This window comes from Astatotilapia calliptera, chromosome 23, assembly GCF_900246225.1.
Source record: "Astatotilapia calliptera chromosome 23, fAstCal1.2, whole genome shotgun sequence".
Taxonomy (NCBI): domain Eukaryota; kingdom Metazoa; phylum Chordata; class Actinopteri; order Cichliformes; family Cichlidae; genus Astatotilapia; species Astatotilapia calliptera.
The window spans coordinates 25,108,167-25,127,712 of NC_039323.1; the positions used below are offsets into that span (position 1 = coordinate 25,108,167).

A 19,546-nucleotide genomic window follows, 5' to 3' on the forward strand; every position below is an offset into this window, starting at 1 on the left:
CATGAGGCATCATTTTCACGCATGGATTGGTCACAACAGAGTCCAGACCATAACCCCACCTTTGACATTTGCTGAAGAACCTTTTATGCAGCCATCTGACCGCACTCATGATCAATACACAGCCATGGAGAAAAATGAAGGCCAATCTGAAGGGAAATAAGTGTAACAATGCACTGAATAACTTTTCAGTTTTTTTAGTTTATGTTTTCTGCTGCTTTTAAAACTGTTTTTGTTCTTTTTGCAGTTTTTTCTGTTCTTTCTGTTTTATCTTCCCTCTCTTTTTTATTGTAGTTGAGCTCATCTTGGTTTTTTTTTTTCATTACTTTAAGTCTTGTGTTTTCTGCTTTTTTCTGTTTGGCACCTTGGGGCCACCATAGATTCAGGATACCACAGTCAGTCATAGCATGAAAATGCCTGCTTGTAATTTATGCAGCGTCGCTGCATTAAAGTGGAGCTTTTAAGGAGGGAACAATGTAAACACAGGTCTACCGAACACAAACCACATCTTAGTTTCTTTTGGTTGTTCACATTCCTGAGAAGGGCTCACATTTCAGACAGTCGTGCTTTGCTCACATTTAGTGGTGCCAACGTGCAAAGGTGCTCAGTGCAATTTTTAAAATCGGCTACTTCTAAAAACGTTAAACTTCCCTTCTCACATATTTGTTGTTTGCTGAGTGCAACAAAGCTACAAAGCTTTTGTCACTATTTCCCATTTCCCCCCCTTTATTTCTCCTCTTTGGCTGTCAGAGGTTCCTCAGATTGGAGCGCTTCATCAGAGCCAACAGAGTCGCCGTCACCGCTGTCGGCGTCCTCGTCTTTCTCCTCCATCTCGTTGGTCACGTATTCGCCTTTATGTCTGGACAGGCACCACATCAGCACGGTGATGACGCAGATCATTAACAACAGCACTACACTTACGATTCCTGTGACGACAGAGGGAAATATCATCACAGAGCCCCCAACTATGCATTTAAAGCATCACTTTCATTGCAATTCAACATAGAATTCAATATCCTGCCTATGGAGTCTGCTGTGTCTCTATTTTTACTTTTCACTTATAAAGCGAAGTTCATGTATTTCATGAACTGATATCTGTAATGAACTGACATAAAAACCTGATATATATTATTAACTGACATTTGCATTTAGTGAACATTTCTGCTGGAGTAACAATTATAACAAGAAAGAAAAACTAATAAAATAAAAACTTCTTTTAAAAATCCAAATTTAGAAACTTTAACACATTAAAGAATACTTCAATTTTATATCCCACTATTAGTAAAAACTTTATTAACTGAAACAAAAAATTCTGGAGAATACGAGACCTGTAAAAATTTTTCTTTTAACAAATTAGAACCAAATTTAATCAATTACTAAAATTATAGATTAAAGAGGTAATTACATTTCCAAATATGTTCTTCTATTTCCTTATTTATCCCTTAGATTTAATAATTTAATTTAAATAAATCTACATCTACAGTTTAGTCTTTAAAACTTGCATTTTATATTTAAAGCTATTAGTATTATTATATTGGTCCATGATTATTTTATCACATTCCTGACTACATATGATTTGGTCGTTGGAAATAAGATTTGAAAATCATTAATCCGTACAGAACAAGTTATTAAGCAGAACATCTTTTTCATTCATGTGAACTGAAATAAAATTCAGCAGATTCACACTCATTGTTGAACATCATAAGAAAAGAAGTCACTTCTCACCACCAATCAAAGCGGCAAAATCTCCAGTGTCATAGGTTTCTGTAAAGACATGAAAATTAAGTCAAACTCAGGTGACGTTTGATATCTAAATCAAATGACATACAGTAGAGGTTAAAATACAAACTTCTGTGTCAGATTCATCTTGTAGAAAAGCTACAGAGGTCCAGATAAAAGTCAGTGACAAAGGCAAAGTGAAATTTTGAATCATTCTCTCAATCTACAGCCTCCTCGCTCATGTACTGTCACAAGCAGCAGCTCACAATATTAAGTTATCTGGGGGACACAAACAGCCGTTTGTGTTTACATTTTCCCTCAGAGTCCAGCCGTGCGTGGCATTCAAACAACGGCCGTCAATTTAAGAGCCTCAGTGTGTGTAGAAGCAACATGACTGCAAGGCCAAAAAGAAACGTTACACACCATATTTTAGAAAACAAGTGAGCAAAATCAAGAAAGATATATATATCAGTGTTTATGAGGTTTATGGTACCTAAAAGTTTCATAGTTTAAGAAAATCAAAGCCAAATTTAAAGGATAATAATGATGAAATTTGATGAGAAGTTGTTGTTTTAAGTTTGCTGATAATAAAAATGACTGTTTATGCAAACAGAGCTACTCTTTCACTTTTAACTTTCCAAAGATTTACCAAGAAAAAAAGTTTGCTGTAAGTTCCTGGAAAAGCATGTTAACTCATTAATACCAATACAACTGTTGTGTATAGGTGTGTTTGTTCAGAAATAACTATTTTTTGCTGTTCATGTACACAAATAGCCACTTTTTTTCTTGTCACTGTGCATACATTTGTAACATATTTCAACAGGTAACAGTATCCGCTTCAAAAACTAACCTTTAATTGATTAACAATAATGCTTTTGAGGAACCTAATAAAAAGTAAAATTACTGTTCAGAAAAAAAAGCCAGTATCTTAAGAACATAACTTCCAGATACTGTTGATCTGCTATAGATAGTTTTAAGAGCTGATGCATCTTTTCTTTTGTCCTCCACTTGTTTAGTTCCTCAAATCTTTTAAGGACACACTGCACACCATGCTGAGATATGCCAAGTTTTCAACTAAAGCTCTTTGGGAATCAGCTTGTTGGTGCAAAAATATTATTTTATGTCTGTAACTGTGTTAACTTTGGTATGTAATAAATTAAAGAAATTTGAACAAATGATATATTTTTGTGACAGGCTGCTAGTAACAAAGCGCCTAAAGATGCTATTTGAAATTCATTCTTTGCTAAGTTGTCTGATATTTGTAGACACAACACTGGATCGAGGCAGCACGGTGGCACGGTGGTTAGCACTGTTGCTGCACAGCAAGAAGGTCCTGAGTTCAATTCCACCATCAGGCCGGGGTCTTTCTGTGTGGAGTTTGCATGTTCTCCCCGTGTTTGTGTGGGTTCCCTCCGGGTACTCCGGCTACCTCCCACCGTCCAAAGACATGCAGCTTGTGGGGATAGGTTAATTGGATAATTCAAATTGCCACTAGGTGTGAATGGTTGTCTGTCCCTGTGTGTTAGCCCTGCGACAGACTGGCGACCTGTCCAGGGTGTACCCTGCCTTTCGCCCTATGACAGCTGGGATAGGCTCCAGCGCCCCCCGCGACCCTGAAAAGGATAAGCGGAAGTGGATGGATGGAACACTGGATCATCCCTTGAGTTAAGTGCCTTAAGTGAAAATGAGTGAAAAAGCAGCCAATATCCACAGAAAAAACTTCAGAAGGCCTAAAGATCTGTTGCTCAAGAGAACTTTATAACATTACTGGAAATTCTGGCTCCTTGGAAGCAAAAATATAAAGAAATGTTTCTCAAGACTTTTGCACTGCAGGTTATTTTGCAATGGCATGTTACAGTTTGTTTCTGTTTGTAGACTTCTGATTGGCCAGTGTTTCTGTATCGCCACCTGTTGCTATGGCATCTTGACAATGCTTAACATCATTTTTTTGCATTTCACGTCGATAGACCTTTCAAACTGAAATTGAAAATCGCAGTTTTTTGAAAGATACCTGTGTACACGATGACTTATTAACAGCAGAATTCAGCAATTTGTTGTTCATATGTGTTAAATCTCTATATCTGATGTGTCTAATATTAATCAAGCATTCTTCTAAAAAGAAGCAGAGAACACTAAGTGTTTAACAACACTTAAGAAAAGACCCTTTGGCTGTTGCAGTTCAATATAAAAGTTATTTCTAGGCTGCGTTGGTCCTGCCAGGCCCTGCTGTGGAAACGAGGACAGGTACGAGCGTTTTAGGCCCTTATCTCCACAGCGACAGACCCCCGAGGCGTCACGCTCGCTCCTTCCCATGCTCCACTCTGACATCGGGCTGATAAGACACTCCCTGCTAACGCACACAAACATCTCGGCTGGTTCACTGTGTTTGCAGGGTGTTTGTCCCACAAACTGGATGTTGAATTTTAGTGTCCTAAAATCTAAATCTATTAAAAAAATGATTATGCATGTGATAAGATTTTTGGGGCTGGTTTAAATTTGTTATTCAAGCAAAAATAATGGTGCATTTATACAATTTATAAGGCAATTATTTTGTGATTAGTGGGGCAATCAGCTGCTTTTCCAGTGTCCCACTGAGTTCTGCACATGGACTCCAGCTCCAGTCTGTGCAGACATCATGACCAATACAGATCCTAATGAAAAAAATCTTTGATAGGCATTAATCACCGTGATTTTAGTGGTCTTCTTCGATAATCAGACATCGGACACAGACATGTACAGTGCTCATATACAGAATAGTCTTGAATCATTATGGAATGCACTGTGTGAAATGTAACCATCACATTTACAAATACACGATAATCTCTACAGTACCTGACATTAAACTGAAAATAAAAAAATCAGCACTTTGTCATAACACTCTGGATCCTCCTGTAGGTCATCTTTGTCATCTGTGATAAATCAATACACCCACCAGTGCACAGGAGAAATAACAGCTGTAGCTAAACCGGCAAATTGCTCTTTCAAGATGTCAACAAATCCTGTAGCGCACCAACTCTTTTGTATTTGTTTTTGATTTATTCATAAGAAATAACTATACAAATGCGAATATTTTATTATAACTGTAATCCTGTGTAGCAGAATTAGATTAATATAAAATATAAATCAACTAATCTCTTTATGAACGCTGTTAAGATTTTGAATAAACACATATACAAACTTATCAAACAAATTAAAATAATAATAAAAGTGTAAAAAAAACATTTAAGCAGCAACAACAGACAGCAGATAGATGAGTGATGTTTCCCTGTGGTCTACTTATGCTATATTCATGTTTATTGAACAAATGTTATGGTGAAATAAAATAAAAGACAATTCACACATTTTCCAGGCACATACCCTTGGGTCCTATCTTGGTCACAAGGTCTGAAAAAGGAGAGGGGCTTGTTCCTGACAAAGGGGGCACTGTTGCGTGAGCGTTCATGCTGAAGTGACCTGTGAAGAAACAGCATGATTTATGAATAAAATTCTTCTTGCAGTTAAACTGATGATAATTTCATTTACAGCTAGTGCAGCTAATTTCCTACAAATTTTCCTCTTAATTAGCTGCATTTTCGCTGCAATATTTTAGTTATTTTACGCTGGACCATCTGCTGATGTAATCTCTCCAGCATGTCCTGGCTCTGGCCTGGGGCCTCCTCACGTAGGACGTTCCCACTCTACTCTGAGCCCTTTATTAAAGACCGAGCTCCTCACCGTCTCTCTAAAGTTGATCCCATCCACACTTTGGAGGAATGTCATTTCAGCTGCTTGTATGTGGGATCTCATTCTTTAGGTCACAACCCACAGCTCGTGATGATTGGGGATATTGGTTTGATTGGTTTATTGTGTTATTAATTCTCATTAAAATCTATTTATTTAGCTTTAAGCAATAAAGGCCACAGAAACTATTCTGTTAGGCTTAGGTGTTAAAAACTACTTGTTCAGGAGGTAAGAAGTAGTTTTAAAGTTTTGCTGACTGTCAAGAAAGAAAAAGGACATAAACATGGCTAAACATCATGGATACAGTTTATATGGCCCCCTGGATTCTGGAAGGCTAATCCCTGGTCAATCCCTGTGCATTTTAATGTCTTGTCAGGGATTTAAATGCTCTCTCATTCTGAACATTGACATAGATATGTGTTTCCAGCAAATATAAACTAGAAATTGTTGAGACGAGCATGAGAGAAATGGCTACAGGCCTTACATAATACTTTGTGTTGCTTCCACCCATTGAGTCTGACTCTAATGACACTTTACAGATGTGCACTCGTAATCAAGATCAAGTTTGAAGATGCAGTGCAGTCTGGGAATTTTTGTAAGTTCAGTAATCATTGGCTAGAACTTTGTGATGACGATGGACGTAGCGGCTGCTTAACGGACTGATACTTATGGAAAGGAATGTTTTACTACCAACCCCATTCACCATCCAAACACCTTCATCCAGTACTTTATTCTGTTATCATGGGTACTCAAACAGTCTGATAGATGCATTGGGAGGAACTGGGGGTTCAGTGTCTTGCTTAAGGACACTTTGACACATATGCTGTAGGAGCTTGGTATCCAATCACTGACTACCTGATGGATGGATGGGTGGATGGATGGATGGATGGATGGATGGATGGATGGATGGATGGATGGATGGATAGATGGATGGATGGATGGGTGGATGGATGGATGGCCCACTCTACCTCCTGAGCCATAGCTTCCTCCTCAACCTTAATGAGTTTGGTATAATGATGATGATCAACAAATTTCTGTCTATTAAAAAAGTGACTCAGGTTGTTGAATCAAGAGTTCAGGTTTAGAGATGCCTCAGCATCCTCTGAACATGGGTATTGATTTTGTTGACTGCAAAGCCAATGACCAGTGTTCATCAGTTTTTGTTCAACTTACCTTGTGCTTGTTTGTTTCCCTGACACCAAAAAAGCAACATTGGTACCAGGTCAGACTTTCATTTTCTTGCCTGACATCTTTACAGTCTTGTCAGTGCACACATTAAGCTTTTCCCACCACAAACAACACCCTAACTTGGATCCTAACATATTAGAAACTCAATACACAAAGGTGCCTGAAATAATGTTCAGTTTTCATTTTATCCTATTACCTCATGTGAATCCTTGAGGCTTACGATCAGGAAATTTTTAAAGAAATGTTATGAGGAGCATATCCAGGAAATAAGCTGGAAACCCAAACCAACAGTTGTATAACCCTTCCTTTTAAAGTGATTAGTTTTAACTTCTTGTATCGTGATCCCCTCAGGAACTTTTTTCTCAGAGCCAGATTTGAATTCTCTGCCAGATGTTTTGACAGCAGTGAACTAAGTTTGTGTCTGCAAGTGAGAAATCCAGTCAGCATCTCCAATTGTGTCAGGGTTTTTCTGACCCGGTGAACATTTCATTTGTAAAATGCTCCATCTTAGCACATTTCACCACACAATAGAGCCTTTCAAGGGAAATCCATTTTTTCCTGACTCATGAACTCGAGGTGTCGCACTAAAATGCATCCAAAGCGTCGACTTTTGCCTCCATAACAAGAGTCATGCTTCGGGTAAACAGCTGCAGAGCATTAAAGTGTAATGCACAAATATGACACTTTAATCACCAGGTTATTTGAGTTTAATGCTCTTTAAACATCCCTAACTGAGGTGCCTAAGGTTTTTATTTGTTTCCACTAAAACAGTACGTTAGTTTCACACATGCAACTTTTAAAATAAGTGAGAACAGATTGTTGACCACTGACTATAACCTGAAAACAAAGTGCCCAACAGTTTGTTTGCAGAGCAGCTCGTTCTGCTCAAAGCAACACAAAACCACAGCAAGGATTTTGACATAAAGACAAAAAGAAGCTCACCAGTTTCTGAGAGTCAGCAGGCAACTCTTCCTACGCCGACAGAGTGTACGTTGGACAACACACACAATTCAAAACACACTCACAAACACACATACGGATGGGTGTGGTGTCAGTCCCCAGGGTCGAGATCTGTTCCCCCTCTGGCCAATAGCGGAGCTGACTCCACCTCTCTGATCCTAAACAGCCTGCAGATGTCTGAGTGCATGCAGCTGACAACGCCTCTTGCATCATCTGTTAACACACAGAGGAGCACTTCAGTGTGTGTGTGTGTATGTGTGTTTTTGTTGTTTGGCCCTTGTGCACGTCCTGTGCTGAATAATCCTTACCTTCAGCCTGGTTATTAATGTGAACCATCTTCTTTTAGACAAATAAAGATGGTTTCTTAACAAGAAAATGGTGTTAGTTTTTTGCCTTCCTGTTTTACTTTGAAAGTTAGTCTTGCTTTGGTTTGACTTCCTGCTTTTGTTCTTTTCCCTCCTTTGTGTATGTCAGATTGTTTTGTTGCCTTCCTGTGTTCTGTACTTGTGGTCTTGTTTTGTACTTTTGGAGTTTGTCTTTCTTGGTTGCCTTCAGTTCTTATACTAAACTATATATCTAGCACTTTTTTGTTATATGTTTCATTACATTTTTCTTTTGTGGAGTTTGCATGTTTTCCCTGTGCCTGCATGGATTTCTTCCAATAGTCCAAATACATGCATATTGAATTAATTATGGATTCAGTGCAGGAATTGATGGTTGTCTCCATCTGCACTGTAATAGACTTGCACAGCACACTTTCATCCTGCTGTGTCACATAATGCCACCAATGCTATTCAAGGTGTATGACTATCCCTGTCAGTATTGACCATCAAAAAATGTTTGTTAGGAGGTTGAAGGAGTGGTGGAGTTAAGAGGCATTTCAGCCGTTAGTACCTCTGACCTTCATTTATGTTCACTTGTTGGTTAGGTTTAGACACTAAAAAGTACTTGGTTAGGTCTGTTTGGTATTAAAACACACCATTAGACCATTAATCTTTGACAGAAATCTTGCCATCTTGCTAATGCCACAACCCAACATCAAAAATGACACCTAATAGTGGCTGTTATGCTACAGTTACACTTGGGAAAACAGTTGCTGGGATAGCATGACCAATATTATTACTGAACACAATGAATTTGGGAACTTGTTGCCTTTGAAGTGGTTGCTTTAAAGACAACCACTCACAGTTAGTTGCCATCTTCAAAGAGACTTGGGTTTGCTGTGATGAAACGGCAATAACATGAAGTCAGTCTGTTGTCAGTTTGTAATTGAATGGGGTCAAGTTGCCAATCGGTTTGTGGCAATGCAGCGATTGACTGTGATAAACTCTGTCGCTGTCTGCATATACAGAAATTATCTACTCACATCTACAGTCCAGCCACAACCTAAAAAATCCGAAACAGAAATTCTTGCATAGTTTCTCAGGACAGTTATTTAACTGCAACATGACATAGGCATTCACAATTCTAATTTTTTTTATTCGAATATACCCAGAATACAACCAGTTGGCAACCAAATCCCCTGTTGCACCGTGTTTTTCTTGGTACCAAGGATGTTGCTATCCGATTTTTACTCTAGTAATAACAAACAGCTTCCGTCGATGATAAAGGGAATGATTAGTTTGATGTATTTTTCTTTTAAGCTCACACTTGTGATGAATGAGTTTTGATGGCTGTTCTTGAAGGAGCACGTACAGATCACCAGAATTTCTTGGACTGTTATAACTGTGAACTGCTGATCAAAAGAGGTTGTGGACTTCACCTGACTCTCCTTCATATTTGTATCTTATTTTATTATTTGAAGTATTTCCATTAAACTTTAAGAAATGTTGGACTTGTTTAGCAATCCATTCATGTTCTGATGACCTGTCATGTACCTCATCATCATCCCAAAATCAGCATGAATAGACTCCATCACCTAAGAGACCGTAAATAGATGAGCCATTAAGAAAATGAATGGATGCTTTAAAAAACTGTCATAAAGATGAAACATGCTGATTAAGGTGCACTCTAAAGAGAAATATCCACTGATGCCACTTAATTTTTATGACTCACACTGAGTCATATTTGTGCTGCAAATGTGAAGTTACAGGAATAAAATACTAAACATTTCTGTGCCTCAGAAAAGACTAACCACTGGACCATTTAGTGTATTTATTTAAATTTCACTGTGTTTTAGTTCAGTATTGGTCTCAATAAGTCTTAAAAAAGCTTCTCACATTTCCTTAAAAAAACATCTTCTAAAAAAATGTGCTAAAAGGACAAACTGAACTTCAGTTTTTCCTGAATAGCCTCTTTGCTAAACAGGAAAGACCTGCAGGCCAGTGGCATTCGAAACACTAAAAGAGCACTGTTAAACTAAACGGCTACAAGTATTTCGTTGTCAGGGCTCTCTGAATACTTTTTTGTTATTGTCACCGTGCTCACTTTGGCATAACACAAATATATTAGGAGTAAAACCACAGAGAAAAACAACATATGAACTTTTAATGGTTGAGCAACTCTGCAGAACTGCTATGTAAATATTACTGCAGTGCGTCTCTGAATTCTTCTGACAGCCACCCAAGATAAGAATAAACAGCCTTCTTTGTCCCCTCGCTACAGAAATATTGACTGACTAAGTCACAAACTGACCATTTAATTAAATTCGTATCACCAACGTCCAAACAACCCAACATTCAACATGTCATGATGCACATCCGACAAACTCTTCTGTTGCACTGTTTAACTGATCATTTCTACATCTATAATGATTTAGATTTGCTTCTCATGCTGAATACATGTAAACCTACAAAGAGCTACAGCAACTACAAGCTAACATTTAAAGTCACTTAAAAGTAATTTTAATTACTTGCCTACCAGCAACTATTTTAAGATACGTATTAGTCATTTTAACCATTTTGACCTCGATGTAATTTTTACCAAAACATCAAATAAACGTAGATGTAAATAACACATAAAACATGTACAATCTACAGTTTTATTAAACACTCTGACTTCAAACTATTGAAAGAGGTTTCCAATGTGACGTCTAAATGAAAACTCACAAGCCATTTTTGAGTGTCTTTATGAGCCAATTAAAAGTTGAATTTTAAAATCTGATAGCCGTTTAGACCTTTAAGAGGGATAGACTTTCAGATTTAGAGATTTTGAGAGCAAATGAAAAAAAGAATAATTAGACAGAAAACTACCAGCATTTTTTTTTTCTAACAAGAAAAAACAAGTCGACAATATCAGGGGTTAAGCAAAGCAGCAGCTACAGTGGGACAAAGCACCAAAAAATAAATAAAATAAAATCTTTGCATTGCCAATCAAATAAGATTTAAAGCTCCTACTGTCTTTGTGAATATGTTTGATGGTATACGCAGTTTCATAAATGAAATCGTTTTAAGAATATGCTTAATGTTGATTCGCATTTAATTAAGCAACTTTCTCAAGATTTAGTGGCCATTGATGACTTTTGACCTAATAAACTCATTAAAGTGTCTCCAAAAGCTGACTATAGCAACTTTACACAAACCTAAAATTTACTTTTAAAATTTGATATTCATTTTTTAATTCATTTTAACTTGCCAGCCACTTTATCAGTTTAGTGGCTTTGTCGAATTTTAAAAATGTAAGGAATGATTCAGAAGACAAATATTAAAAGAACTAGACGATAAAATCCTTTTTAGGCGCTTTTCAACACCTGTGAAGTCTCTAAGTAATTTGAGTTTAACAACGGAGGAGCTAGAACACTTTAAACTCTCTAGCCAAACTGAACCTTTTACAAGCCAATGAAATATTTTTTTTGTGTGCCTAAATTGCTGCATTCAGTATTTGCTATTTTATATTTATCTCCAAATCACTATGTTGTGAATTTTAACAAGTCCACAAACCAAATTCAAACTATGATAGTATGTAAGATTAAAAACAAACCAATAGTGTTCTTCAGATTCTTGATTGATTCCTAAAGCTATGAAACTTTTTCAGTTTCAGCGCTTTATTCAATTTTCAGGAATGGATTGAGCTCCGCAAACAAATCCCAAACCCATCTGCTGTTTAAGTGCTTTTAAAATGAAGTCCAACTTACCAGGTACTTTTCCCCCAACTGCTATACAGTTAAAGTTAACAAACGAGGTGTTAGAATAGCTCATACTCACAAGCCATTTTTAAAACTTTTACTAGCTAACTTTTCTCCCCCTCATGACTCACTTCCCTCTTTTAAAGTTTCACTATCTGCAATATTTCCCCCCTTTACACAATTATTTGGCTCCTAAAATAGCTGAGTCATCTAACTTTAAGTCAACTTTCTCAACTTACTGACTATCCAGAATCTCACATGCAAAATCTTAAATGACTGTTAGTCTCTTAGTAACTGACTAGCCCACAATGCAAACTGCAAATATTTTCAAAATGTGATATTCAGATAGATTTTTTAAACCATGGATGCATTCTTGTGGCTGCTAGACTGAACTAACTTATTAGCTACTTTCTTAGTTTAGTATTAAAGATTTTTAAGATTCATCACTGTCTGAACAAACCTATTCACTAGCTATTCAGGAGCTTTTAATATAAAGCTCAGCTTACAACATATATTTCCAAACTATGATACTGTGAAGTACTGAGCTGCAAGCCACTATCAAAACAAAGCCCTTCAGGCAGTTTGTAGTTTGAAAAACATTCTTTTAAAAGCCGTATTGAAGAACTTTGTGTTTGTCATCATTTGTCTGACATACTACTTATACTACGACTAAAGCAACCAAATACTGTTACTTATTTAATGCCCCTAATGATCAATTTAACAAAGGACCCACAAGTCATTTTGAAACTTTTACTAGCCAGTTAGTTAATTTATTATATGACATCAAACCTTAACGTTGCTTTCAATATTTGATAGTCAATATTTCATTTAGTCAAATAACTGCCTAAAGGGGGCTCTTTAGTTAGTTATTTGACTCCTAAAGCGGTTAACTTGATATGGTCATTCAGGGTTTTACATGCAAAGTCCCAAACTGACGGTTTGTGGCTGTAAGATTGATTTAGCAGTCCATGATGTAGTATATAAACAACTTTTATAATTTCACTGCTAGAACAGCAGCCAAATGTAGCAGCCATTCTCCAAAACCTGTAACATATACAAAGCCTTTACTTATACAAAGTGATGGGAAATGATAAAGAGTACGGGAATAAAGGTGTAACATGTATTGATTGATAAAAGGTTGGCTTTGGTGGCCAAACATATAGTGAAACACTTTTAAGATTTGTTCTGCTTGAGCTACTTTAGTTCCTCCTTTTGTACCAATCTTTGCCGCCATTTTGAAGACTTTACATGCCATCTAGAAATGAAAACACAAACGAGGCTGATTTCAGACACTAGACTGGAGCTTTTTACCAGCCACCAGCCACGTAATGGTGGCTGGTGGCTGGATTGTGTTTCCTCCACCCTGCGCTGCTGTGAGGGCATCGACAGTTTGTGCGTTGCTAGGCTTCTGCTTCTTTATAATGTACTGTGGCTCCCCTTTGTCTTCCCGCCCGCTGCCACCTCCTTATTCGTGCTCGTCCTTGAAAAACTCGTGGCAACAGACGGTAACTACGGAGATGAATGTCATGAACTCCTGAAAGTTGCACTCGGCGTCGCCGTCGGTGTCCAGGCTGTCCATCAGGCTGTCCAGCGCAGCCTGGTCATTCACATGCTGCAGGGAGGGAGGACGGGTTCAGCTCGGGACAACAAAACTCCAAACTGGTGCTTAACAGTTTATGTCATATGCTTTTAAATCTCAATATATATATATATATATATATATATATATATATATATATATATATATATATTATTATTACAAATTTCCCATCTCACCGCCATCAGATCTGGGAGCTCGTCATGAAGCAGGTCCTTCAGCTCGCTCTTCTTCAGTTTATGTTTGTCTCCTTCTCTCTCCGAATACTTCTGAAACACAGCGAGGATGGTGGCCATCGAGGTCTCCAGGTCAGTCATCGTCACCTGTCTGTTAAACCTTGAAAAGTAAAGTAAATAAAAGCGTTAATCTTAAGACCATTTTGGGAGATTCAAAGAAAGTTAAATCACTTTTATATATTTTTTTGAAATTATATATATTTTTAAATATATATAATATATAAATATGAAGTCGCTGAATTATTTTCTTATATATTATATAAATTATATTCTGATGAACTTAAAAGTATTGATTTATGATTCCTGAAAAAAACACAAGTAAAAGTACTTAAATAACACTAATCCACATAATACCAAGGGTTGTTCTTTTTAGCATTTCTAGAATTTGGGAGTGGACCACATTTATTAACATGTGGAAAGTACAAGGATTGGCTCTGTATGACTTTATTTGACATCTTTTTTTTCTGACCATTTGGCAAAGAAAGGTGGCCATTATGCTTGAGTAAATGGACCACAGTTAAAGCCTGTGCAGGTCCTCAGTTGTGCAGGTTCATGGTAGCTTAAGTGCTTGAAATGAAGGCAGATGAACTTCATTTTAGGATTGTGGAGGGGTGAAATGTCTTGACGAATCAAAAAGAAGTCAACTTGCCTTCATTTTAAGCACTTAACCGCAGTTAACAAAACTTTTTTTACTCACGTGCTGATGATTTTCCTTTGCAGATATAAAAAAATCGGACTCCATAATTAACAGAGAGACTTAAATTAATTCGTTTTACCAGCATTACAGAGCAAAAAATGCCCCGCTTTAGCCTTAAATGCCGGGCAGTATTGATACGGTAACGAATCCTTCTTAATTTTAGATTTTCTTTTTGTGTTTAACAAGTCCTTGAAAAAAGTCATGAAACTTACTAGAAATAGCTTTTGTCTCTTTGCTGCGACATAAAATACAAAAAACAAAGACTTACTGTTGTGCGAGTGCAGGCAGAAGTCCAGAGAGCAGAGGCTGAGGATGGGCTGCAGTCTTTATACTGGACCAGTATGTGGGTGGGGGTGTGAGGAGGTGCAGGTCTGAGGTCAGTTAACCTGTCATTCAAAGTGCTGACCAATCCCAAGTGTCCACCTCTCCTCACTCCACTGCAGCCCTGCAGGAACCAGCACTGACTCTGCAAACTTTAAAATAAGAGAGCAGATTAATTTCGTGGCCTATTTTCATGACTTCTGATGTCATCACTCAGTAATCTCCACACTGCCCTTCTGTATGTCCTCCTTGTCTGAAGTCTTCCTCTTTTTTTCATACTTTACCTTCAACTTCCTTTGTCCAGTACATCCATCCCTCCTCTAACATGTCCAAACCATCGCAGCCTTGCCTCTCTAACTTTGTGTCCAAACTGCTCCACCTGAGCTGTCCCTCTGATGTACTCATTTCTAATCTTGTCCATCCTGGTCACTTCCAATTAAATATTAACATTTCCTGTTTTTATTCCAGTGCCACTATCTCATAGCCATGCATCTTAGCTGGTCTCACTACCATCTTGTAAACTTTGCCTTTCACTCTCGCTGCAAACCTTCTGTCTCAAATCATCGCTGACGCCTGTCGCCACCCACTCTAACCTGCCCGCACTCTCTTCTGCACTGTCTGTTGTTTTGGATGGTTGAGGTATTTAAACTCATCCATGTGCACTACCTCTGCTCCTTTCGGCTTTCCCTTTACATGATTAAACTTTTTATTGATCTTCTCTTCAGAGCATACCTCCACCTGTCCAAGATCACTTCGACCTGCTTCGACCCTTTGACTACAGATTGCAGTGTCATCTGTAAACATCAATGCATATTTATAAAGTATTCCCACCTGATTAAAGATGCCAAATGTATTGCCTTTTCCCTGTGACCTTGGCATTATCCCAGGACTATAGTGTGGTGTTAATAACACCGACGTCATAGGTTCAACTCCTATGCTGGCTATAAAATGGATAGTTGCAAAGCCTGTGTCATATTTAATGCAACAGGCATTATACTTAGGTTTTGCATATTCATTGTCAGATATCATGATGCATTCTCAATCATCCAGGTAACTAAATCCCAAAAAGTTGTTTCTGTTCATCTGGACGTAGCCTTTTCATCCAAGTGACGTCTTTAGTTGACTAAAGACGTCAAATGGCGAAGGAACGTTTCTCCCACAGAAAATGCTACATCCAGATGAACAGAATCAACATTTTGGGATTGTCAGATAATGATTTCACCACCAGCACAGATGTGGTGGAGAGTTTCAGTGACTCTAATTAGCTGACATGAAGACTGGCTGACAGCTAGCAGCTACACCCACTGTTATGGCTCAACAGTCAACTTTAAGCCTTGACAGAATTCAAATGAATAAGTAATAAGAATTAATTCACCTCTCATAAACTTGTCATGAAACTCAGTCACTGAATATTGTTTGGTGGAGAATAAAACTGCTTCAAGGTTTGTACACGGCAGCCGGTTAGCTCAGCTGGTTAACTCCAAGGTCCAAACCTCATACTGGCTAATAATAATGGATTGCATTTATATAGTGCTTTTCGAGAACCTCAAAGCGCTGTACAATTCCACTATTCATTCACTCTCACACACTGGTGGAGGCAGCTACAGTTGTGGCCACAGCTGCCCAGGGGCAGACTGACAGAAGCGAGGCTGCCATATCGCACCATCGGCCCCTCTGGCCATCACCAGTAGGACACAATGACCGAGACTGTCCAAGCTGGGACTCGAACCGGCAACCTTCTGATTACAAGACGAACTTCCAACTCTTGAGCCACGATCGCCCTAGTGAGAAGGAAGAACATGTGGTATTGTGCGGTTAAGTGTACATCCAAGAAGTTTGTGCATCAGTTTTGAGTGAAAGCAGCCCATCGCTTAGCACTAATTTGTTAATTACTTAACAAGCTACACTTGCTAGAGTTAGCTGATAATGTAGCACTCTATCTTCTAAACATGGCAACTCTGGCTCCAAACAAAACAGCATGGCGGTGGCTAGCCTCAACTGTTGAACCCTGAAAATGCCAGAAACCAGCAGATGACATCTCTGTGACCTGGTCCAGTCCTGGCGTTTATATGTGGTTAAATGATTAAACACACAAAAATTTATTTGAGTTATTAATATGCCATGTTGGTTAAACCGAGGAGCGTAAAACTGAAATTTATTTACCAAACACCTCAGGACTAATTAAGATTAACTGAGATAAACAGACAAAGTGCCAAACCTCTCCCTCTGTGGCCCTCTCTCTGTTCATAATGGCTCGTATAGCATCCATCTATGTTCTTCTTTCTGCCTCTTTTCGCTGTGTTTGGGCATCTGCTGGGTGACAAAGGCCTGTTTCACAGGAAGCGGCTGGCTGTGCATGTTAATGAAGACGCTCTTTTCACTGCTTAAGTTGGCCAGACGTGTGCCCTCTGCAGCCTAATGAGGGCTCACAAACAGCACATCTGCTCCAGCCAAATAAGCTGAAGTTGACGCTGAAGTCTCGGTGCCAACATTTTACCCCTAAATGCTATAAACAAACATTTCAGGGGTGTACAGAAAACAAATAATTAGTCAGCATCTACACTTTCAGTGCATTGATTTTGGATGTTCAGCCAGGTGGGACTTTGCCTGGTAATAAATAAGGTTTAATACCACAGCTTAGAGTATCTCCATGTGGCCTAATGGACAGGGCGTTTGACTTCAGCTCAAAAGTCTGATGGTTTATGTCCCTTAGTGATTCTGTTCACACAGGCATACGGATCAGTTTGTCTCTAAGCAGAGGCTGCTGGGGTTGGGAAGCCGTTAGCTATATTCAAGGTTGAGATTTCTGTTTTCTTTACAAGTAAAATAACCAAAAACTAATCTGCTTTTTAATGATGACTTCAGTTCAAGTGGGGACAAACGCTAGACAAACCCACCACTTTCCAGGTGGTTCAGCTAAAACATAAAACAAAAAACCAAAAAAAACAAAACCTCGCATACAGTGTGTTTTTGAAGGGGAAACTCTCTATGCTGAGCAAGGAATGGCAGATTGATTTTGGATGTTGTCAGGTAGGACTATGCCCCATTATAAATAAGGTGCAGCTGAACTGTATGAGCATATGGCTTAATGGAGAAGGTGTCTGGCGAGGGGACTTTACAGTCAACCATGACGCCCTTTGTGGTGCTCAAGTGTTTCAAAATGACCTGGTGATTCTGGCATCTTCCATATTTGGTCAAATTAGAAAAAAATCTGTTTTTCTCACTGCATGTTTGGGCTGCATAATTCAGAAGGTTAGAGCCTGGTGCTACTAATGCCAATGTAATGGGCATGGGCCACATACTGGCCACTTATGATTAAGGCTGTCAGAGATAACATAATTGCCTTAATGATAACATAGTTATCTTATCAAGTCTTATTTTATTAGTCTTATTAGTTTGACTACCTTACCACTCCTGCTCAGTTTGCAGCCCCAACATCTTCTCCTCTCCAGAGCATAACTTGACCTCCACCGTTCGATTAAGGTTTACAAATAAAACAACACAAATCTAAATAGTTCTCGAGTAATGCCCATTGGTTTTGAGATTGACTTGGATCTCTCGGCAGATTCTTTATTTGCATGCAACCAAACATGACCGGTCAGTATCAGCAATCACTAGCACTTTGGCTTTTGATTCCTAAGCAGAAACCAGAAAGCTTACAGTAGCAGCAACTTTGTCCAGAGCCTACATATGACAATAAAGTTAGCATTTGAATCTTGACTCTTGCATATTTTTTCATTGCAGTTGTAGAAAACTAGTCAAATGTACTCTTTCAGTGATGAGGATGTGCACATCCTGGACATGGCTGAATGCTGGTTTGAGTGGGGATTTAAGGAAAAAGGGTATGTCTTTCACCATCTTACAATGCTGTGAGTGCTATGGAACGCCAGGACTGCCATAATGAATTAATTAAATACACCATGAATTAATTAAATACACCATGTGGCAATAATTAATTAAAATTGGAATTAATTAATTAAATAAATAGTTATGACACATGTAATTAATTAATTATTGACACATTTAATTAATTATTTATGTATTTCACATTTTAATTAATTATTGACACATGTAATTAATTAATTATTGACACATGTAATTAATTAATTATTGACACATTTAATTAATTATTTATGTATTTCACATTTTAATTAATTATTGACACATGTAATTAATTAATTATTGACACATGTAATTAATTAATTATTGACACATTTAATTAATTATTTATGTATTTCACATTTTAATTAATTATTGACACATGTAATTAATTAATTATTGACACATTTAATTAATTAATTATTGACACATTTAATTAATTATTTATGTATTTCACATTTTAATTAATTATTGACACATGTAATTAATTAATTATTGACACATTTAATTAATTATTTAATGATATATTTATTTATTTCATTTTGGCAGTCCTGGCGCCTGGCTCTCATCATGAAATAATTTTATCTGTCAGCCTCACCCATCAGTAGTGCACCGAGGGGGTTACGTTAACCGGTTTGTTTACATATTCCACTCTCCGTGTTCCACATGTTGCATTCGCAGATTCTCATTATGGCAGTCCTGGCGTTCCATAGAGTGCAGCCACTCTTTGTGAATGCTACTTATAACCATTGACCAATGGTAGTGCCATTTTGCATTTTAAGGATAATGAAACTGAAGTCACAGCCCATTGTCTGTCAGTGGTACTAGTTTTGGCCATTATGCCAATGTACTGTTTATAAGGTTAAGGAAACCTGCAGTCAGCTAAGACTGAAGAAGTTATTTGCATCAGTGACGAAACATTGTGTTTACATGAACTGCATCAGCTTTCTGGGATTTCCTTACCAGGATGACTGAGAATGCATGAAGACTTTTTTGTTATTTAATTGGCTTGAAAGGCACCAGTAGCTTAAGTATACAGTGCACAGGTTCAGGGCTAATTGTAGCTGTCTCTGTGTGTGTGGCCACGTGGCCCAAGGCGTCTGACTTCGGCTCAGAAGATTAAGGGTTCGAGTCCTTCCATGGTTGCATTAGTTGCTTTCCTTTAACAT

The 19,546-nt window shown here is 37.9% G+C and overlaps 2 protein-coding genes across 3 annotated transcripts; both read right to left on the reverse strand.

Moving 5' to 3' along the window:
• Nucleotides 1–306: 306 nt before the first annotated feature.
• On the reverse strand, nucleotides 307–8,392 carry gypc (glycophorin C (Gerbich blood group)). Of its 2 annotated transcripts, none has more exons than XM_026159379.1 (4): nucleotides 7,662–8,392; nucleotides 5,074–5,169; nucleotides 1,723–1,761; nucleotides 307–923 (listed from the first exon to the last, which is right to left on the reverse strand). In XM_026159379.1, exons 1-4 carry the CDS (start codon nucleotides 7,795–7,797, stop codon nucleotides 724–726), a joined length of 471 nt encoding a protein of 156 aa, XP_026015164.1. In that variant the 5' UTR covers nucleotides 7,798–8,392; the 3' UTR covers nucleotides 307–723. The 2 variants fall into 2 exon arrangements, with proteins under 2 accessions (XP_026015164.1, XP_026015165.1); XM_026159380.1 differs by lacking the exon at nucleotides 7,662–8,392 and adding an exon at nucleotides 7,567–7,652.
• A 3,991-nt stretch (nucleotides 8,393–12,383) lies between these two features.
• s100b (S100 calcium binding protein, beta (neural)) lies at nucleotides 12,384–14,570 on the reverse strand. The gene is given in 3 exon segments (XM_026159381.1): nucleotides 12,384–13,259; nucleotides 13,424–13,580; nucleotides 14,446–14,570. Coding segments are annotated over 3 exon segments (429 nt in total). The 3' UTR covers nucleotides 12,384–13,112.
• Between the last annotated feature and the right edge of the window lie 4,976 nt (nucleotides 14,571–19,546).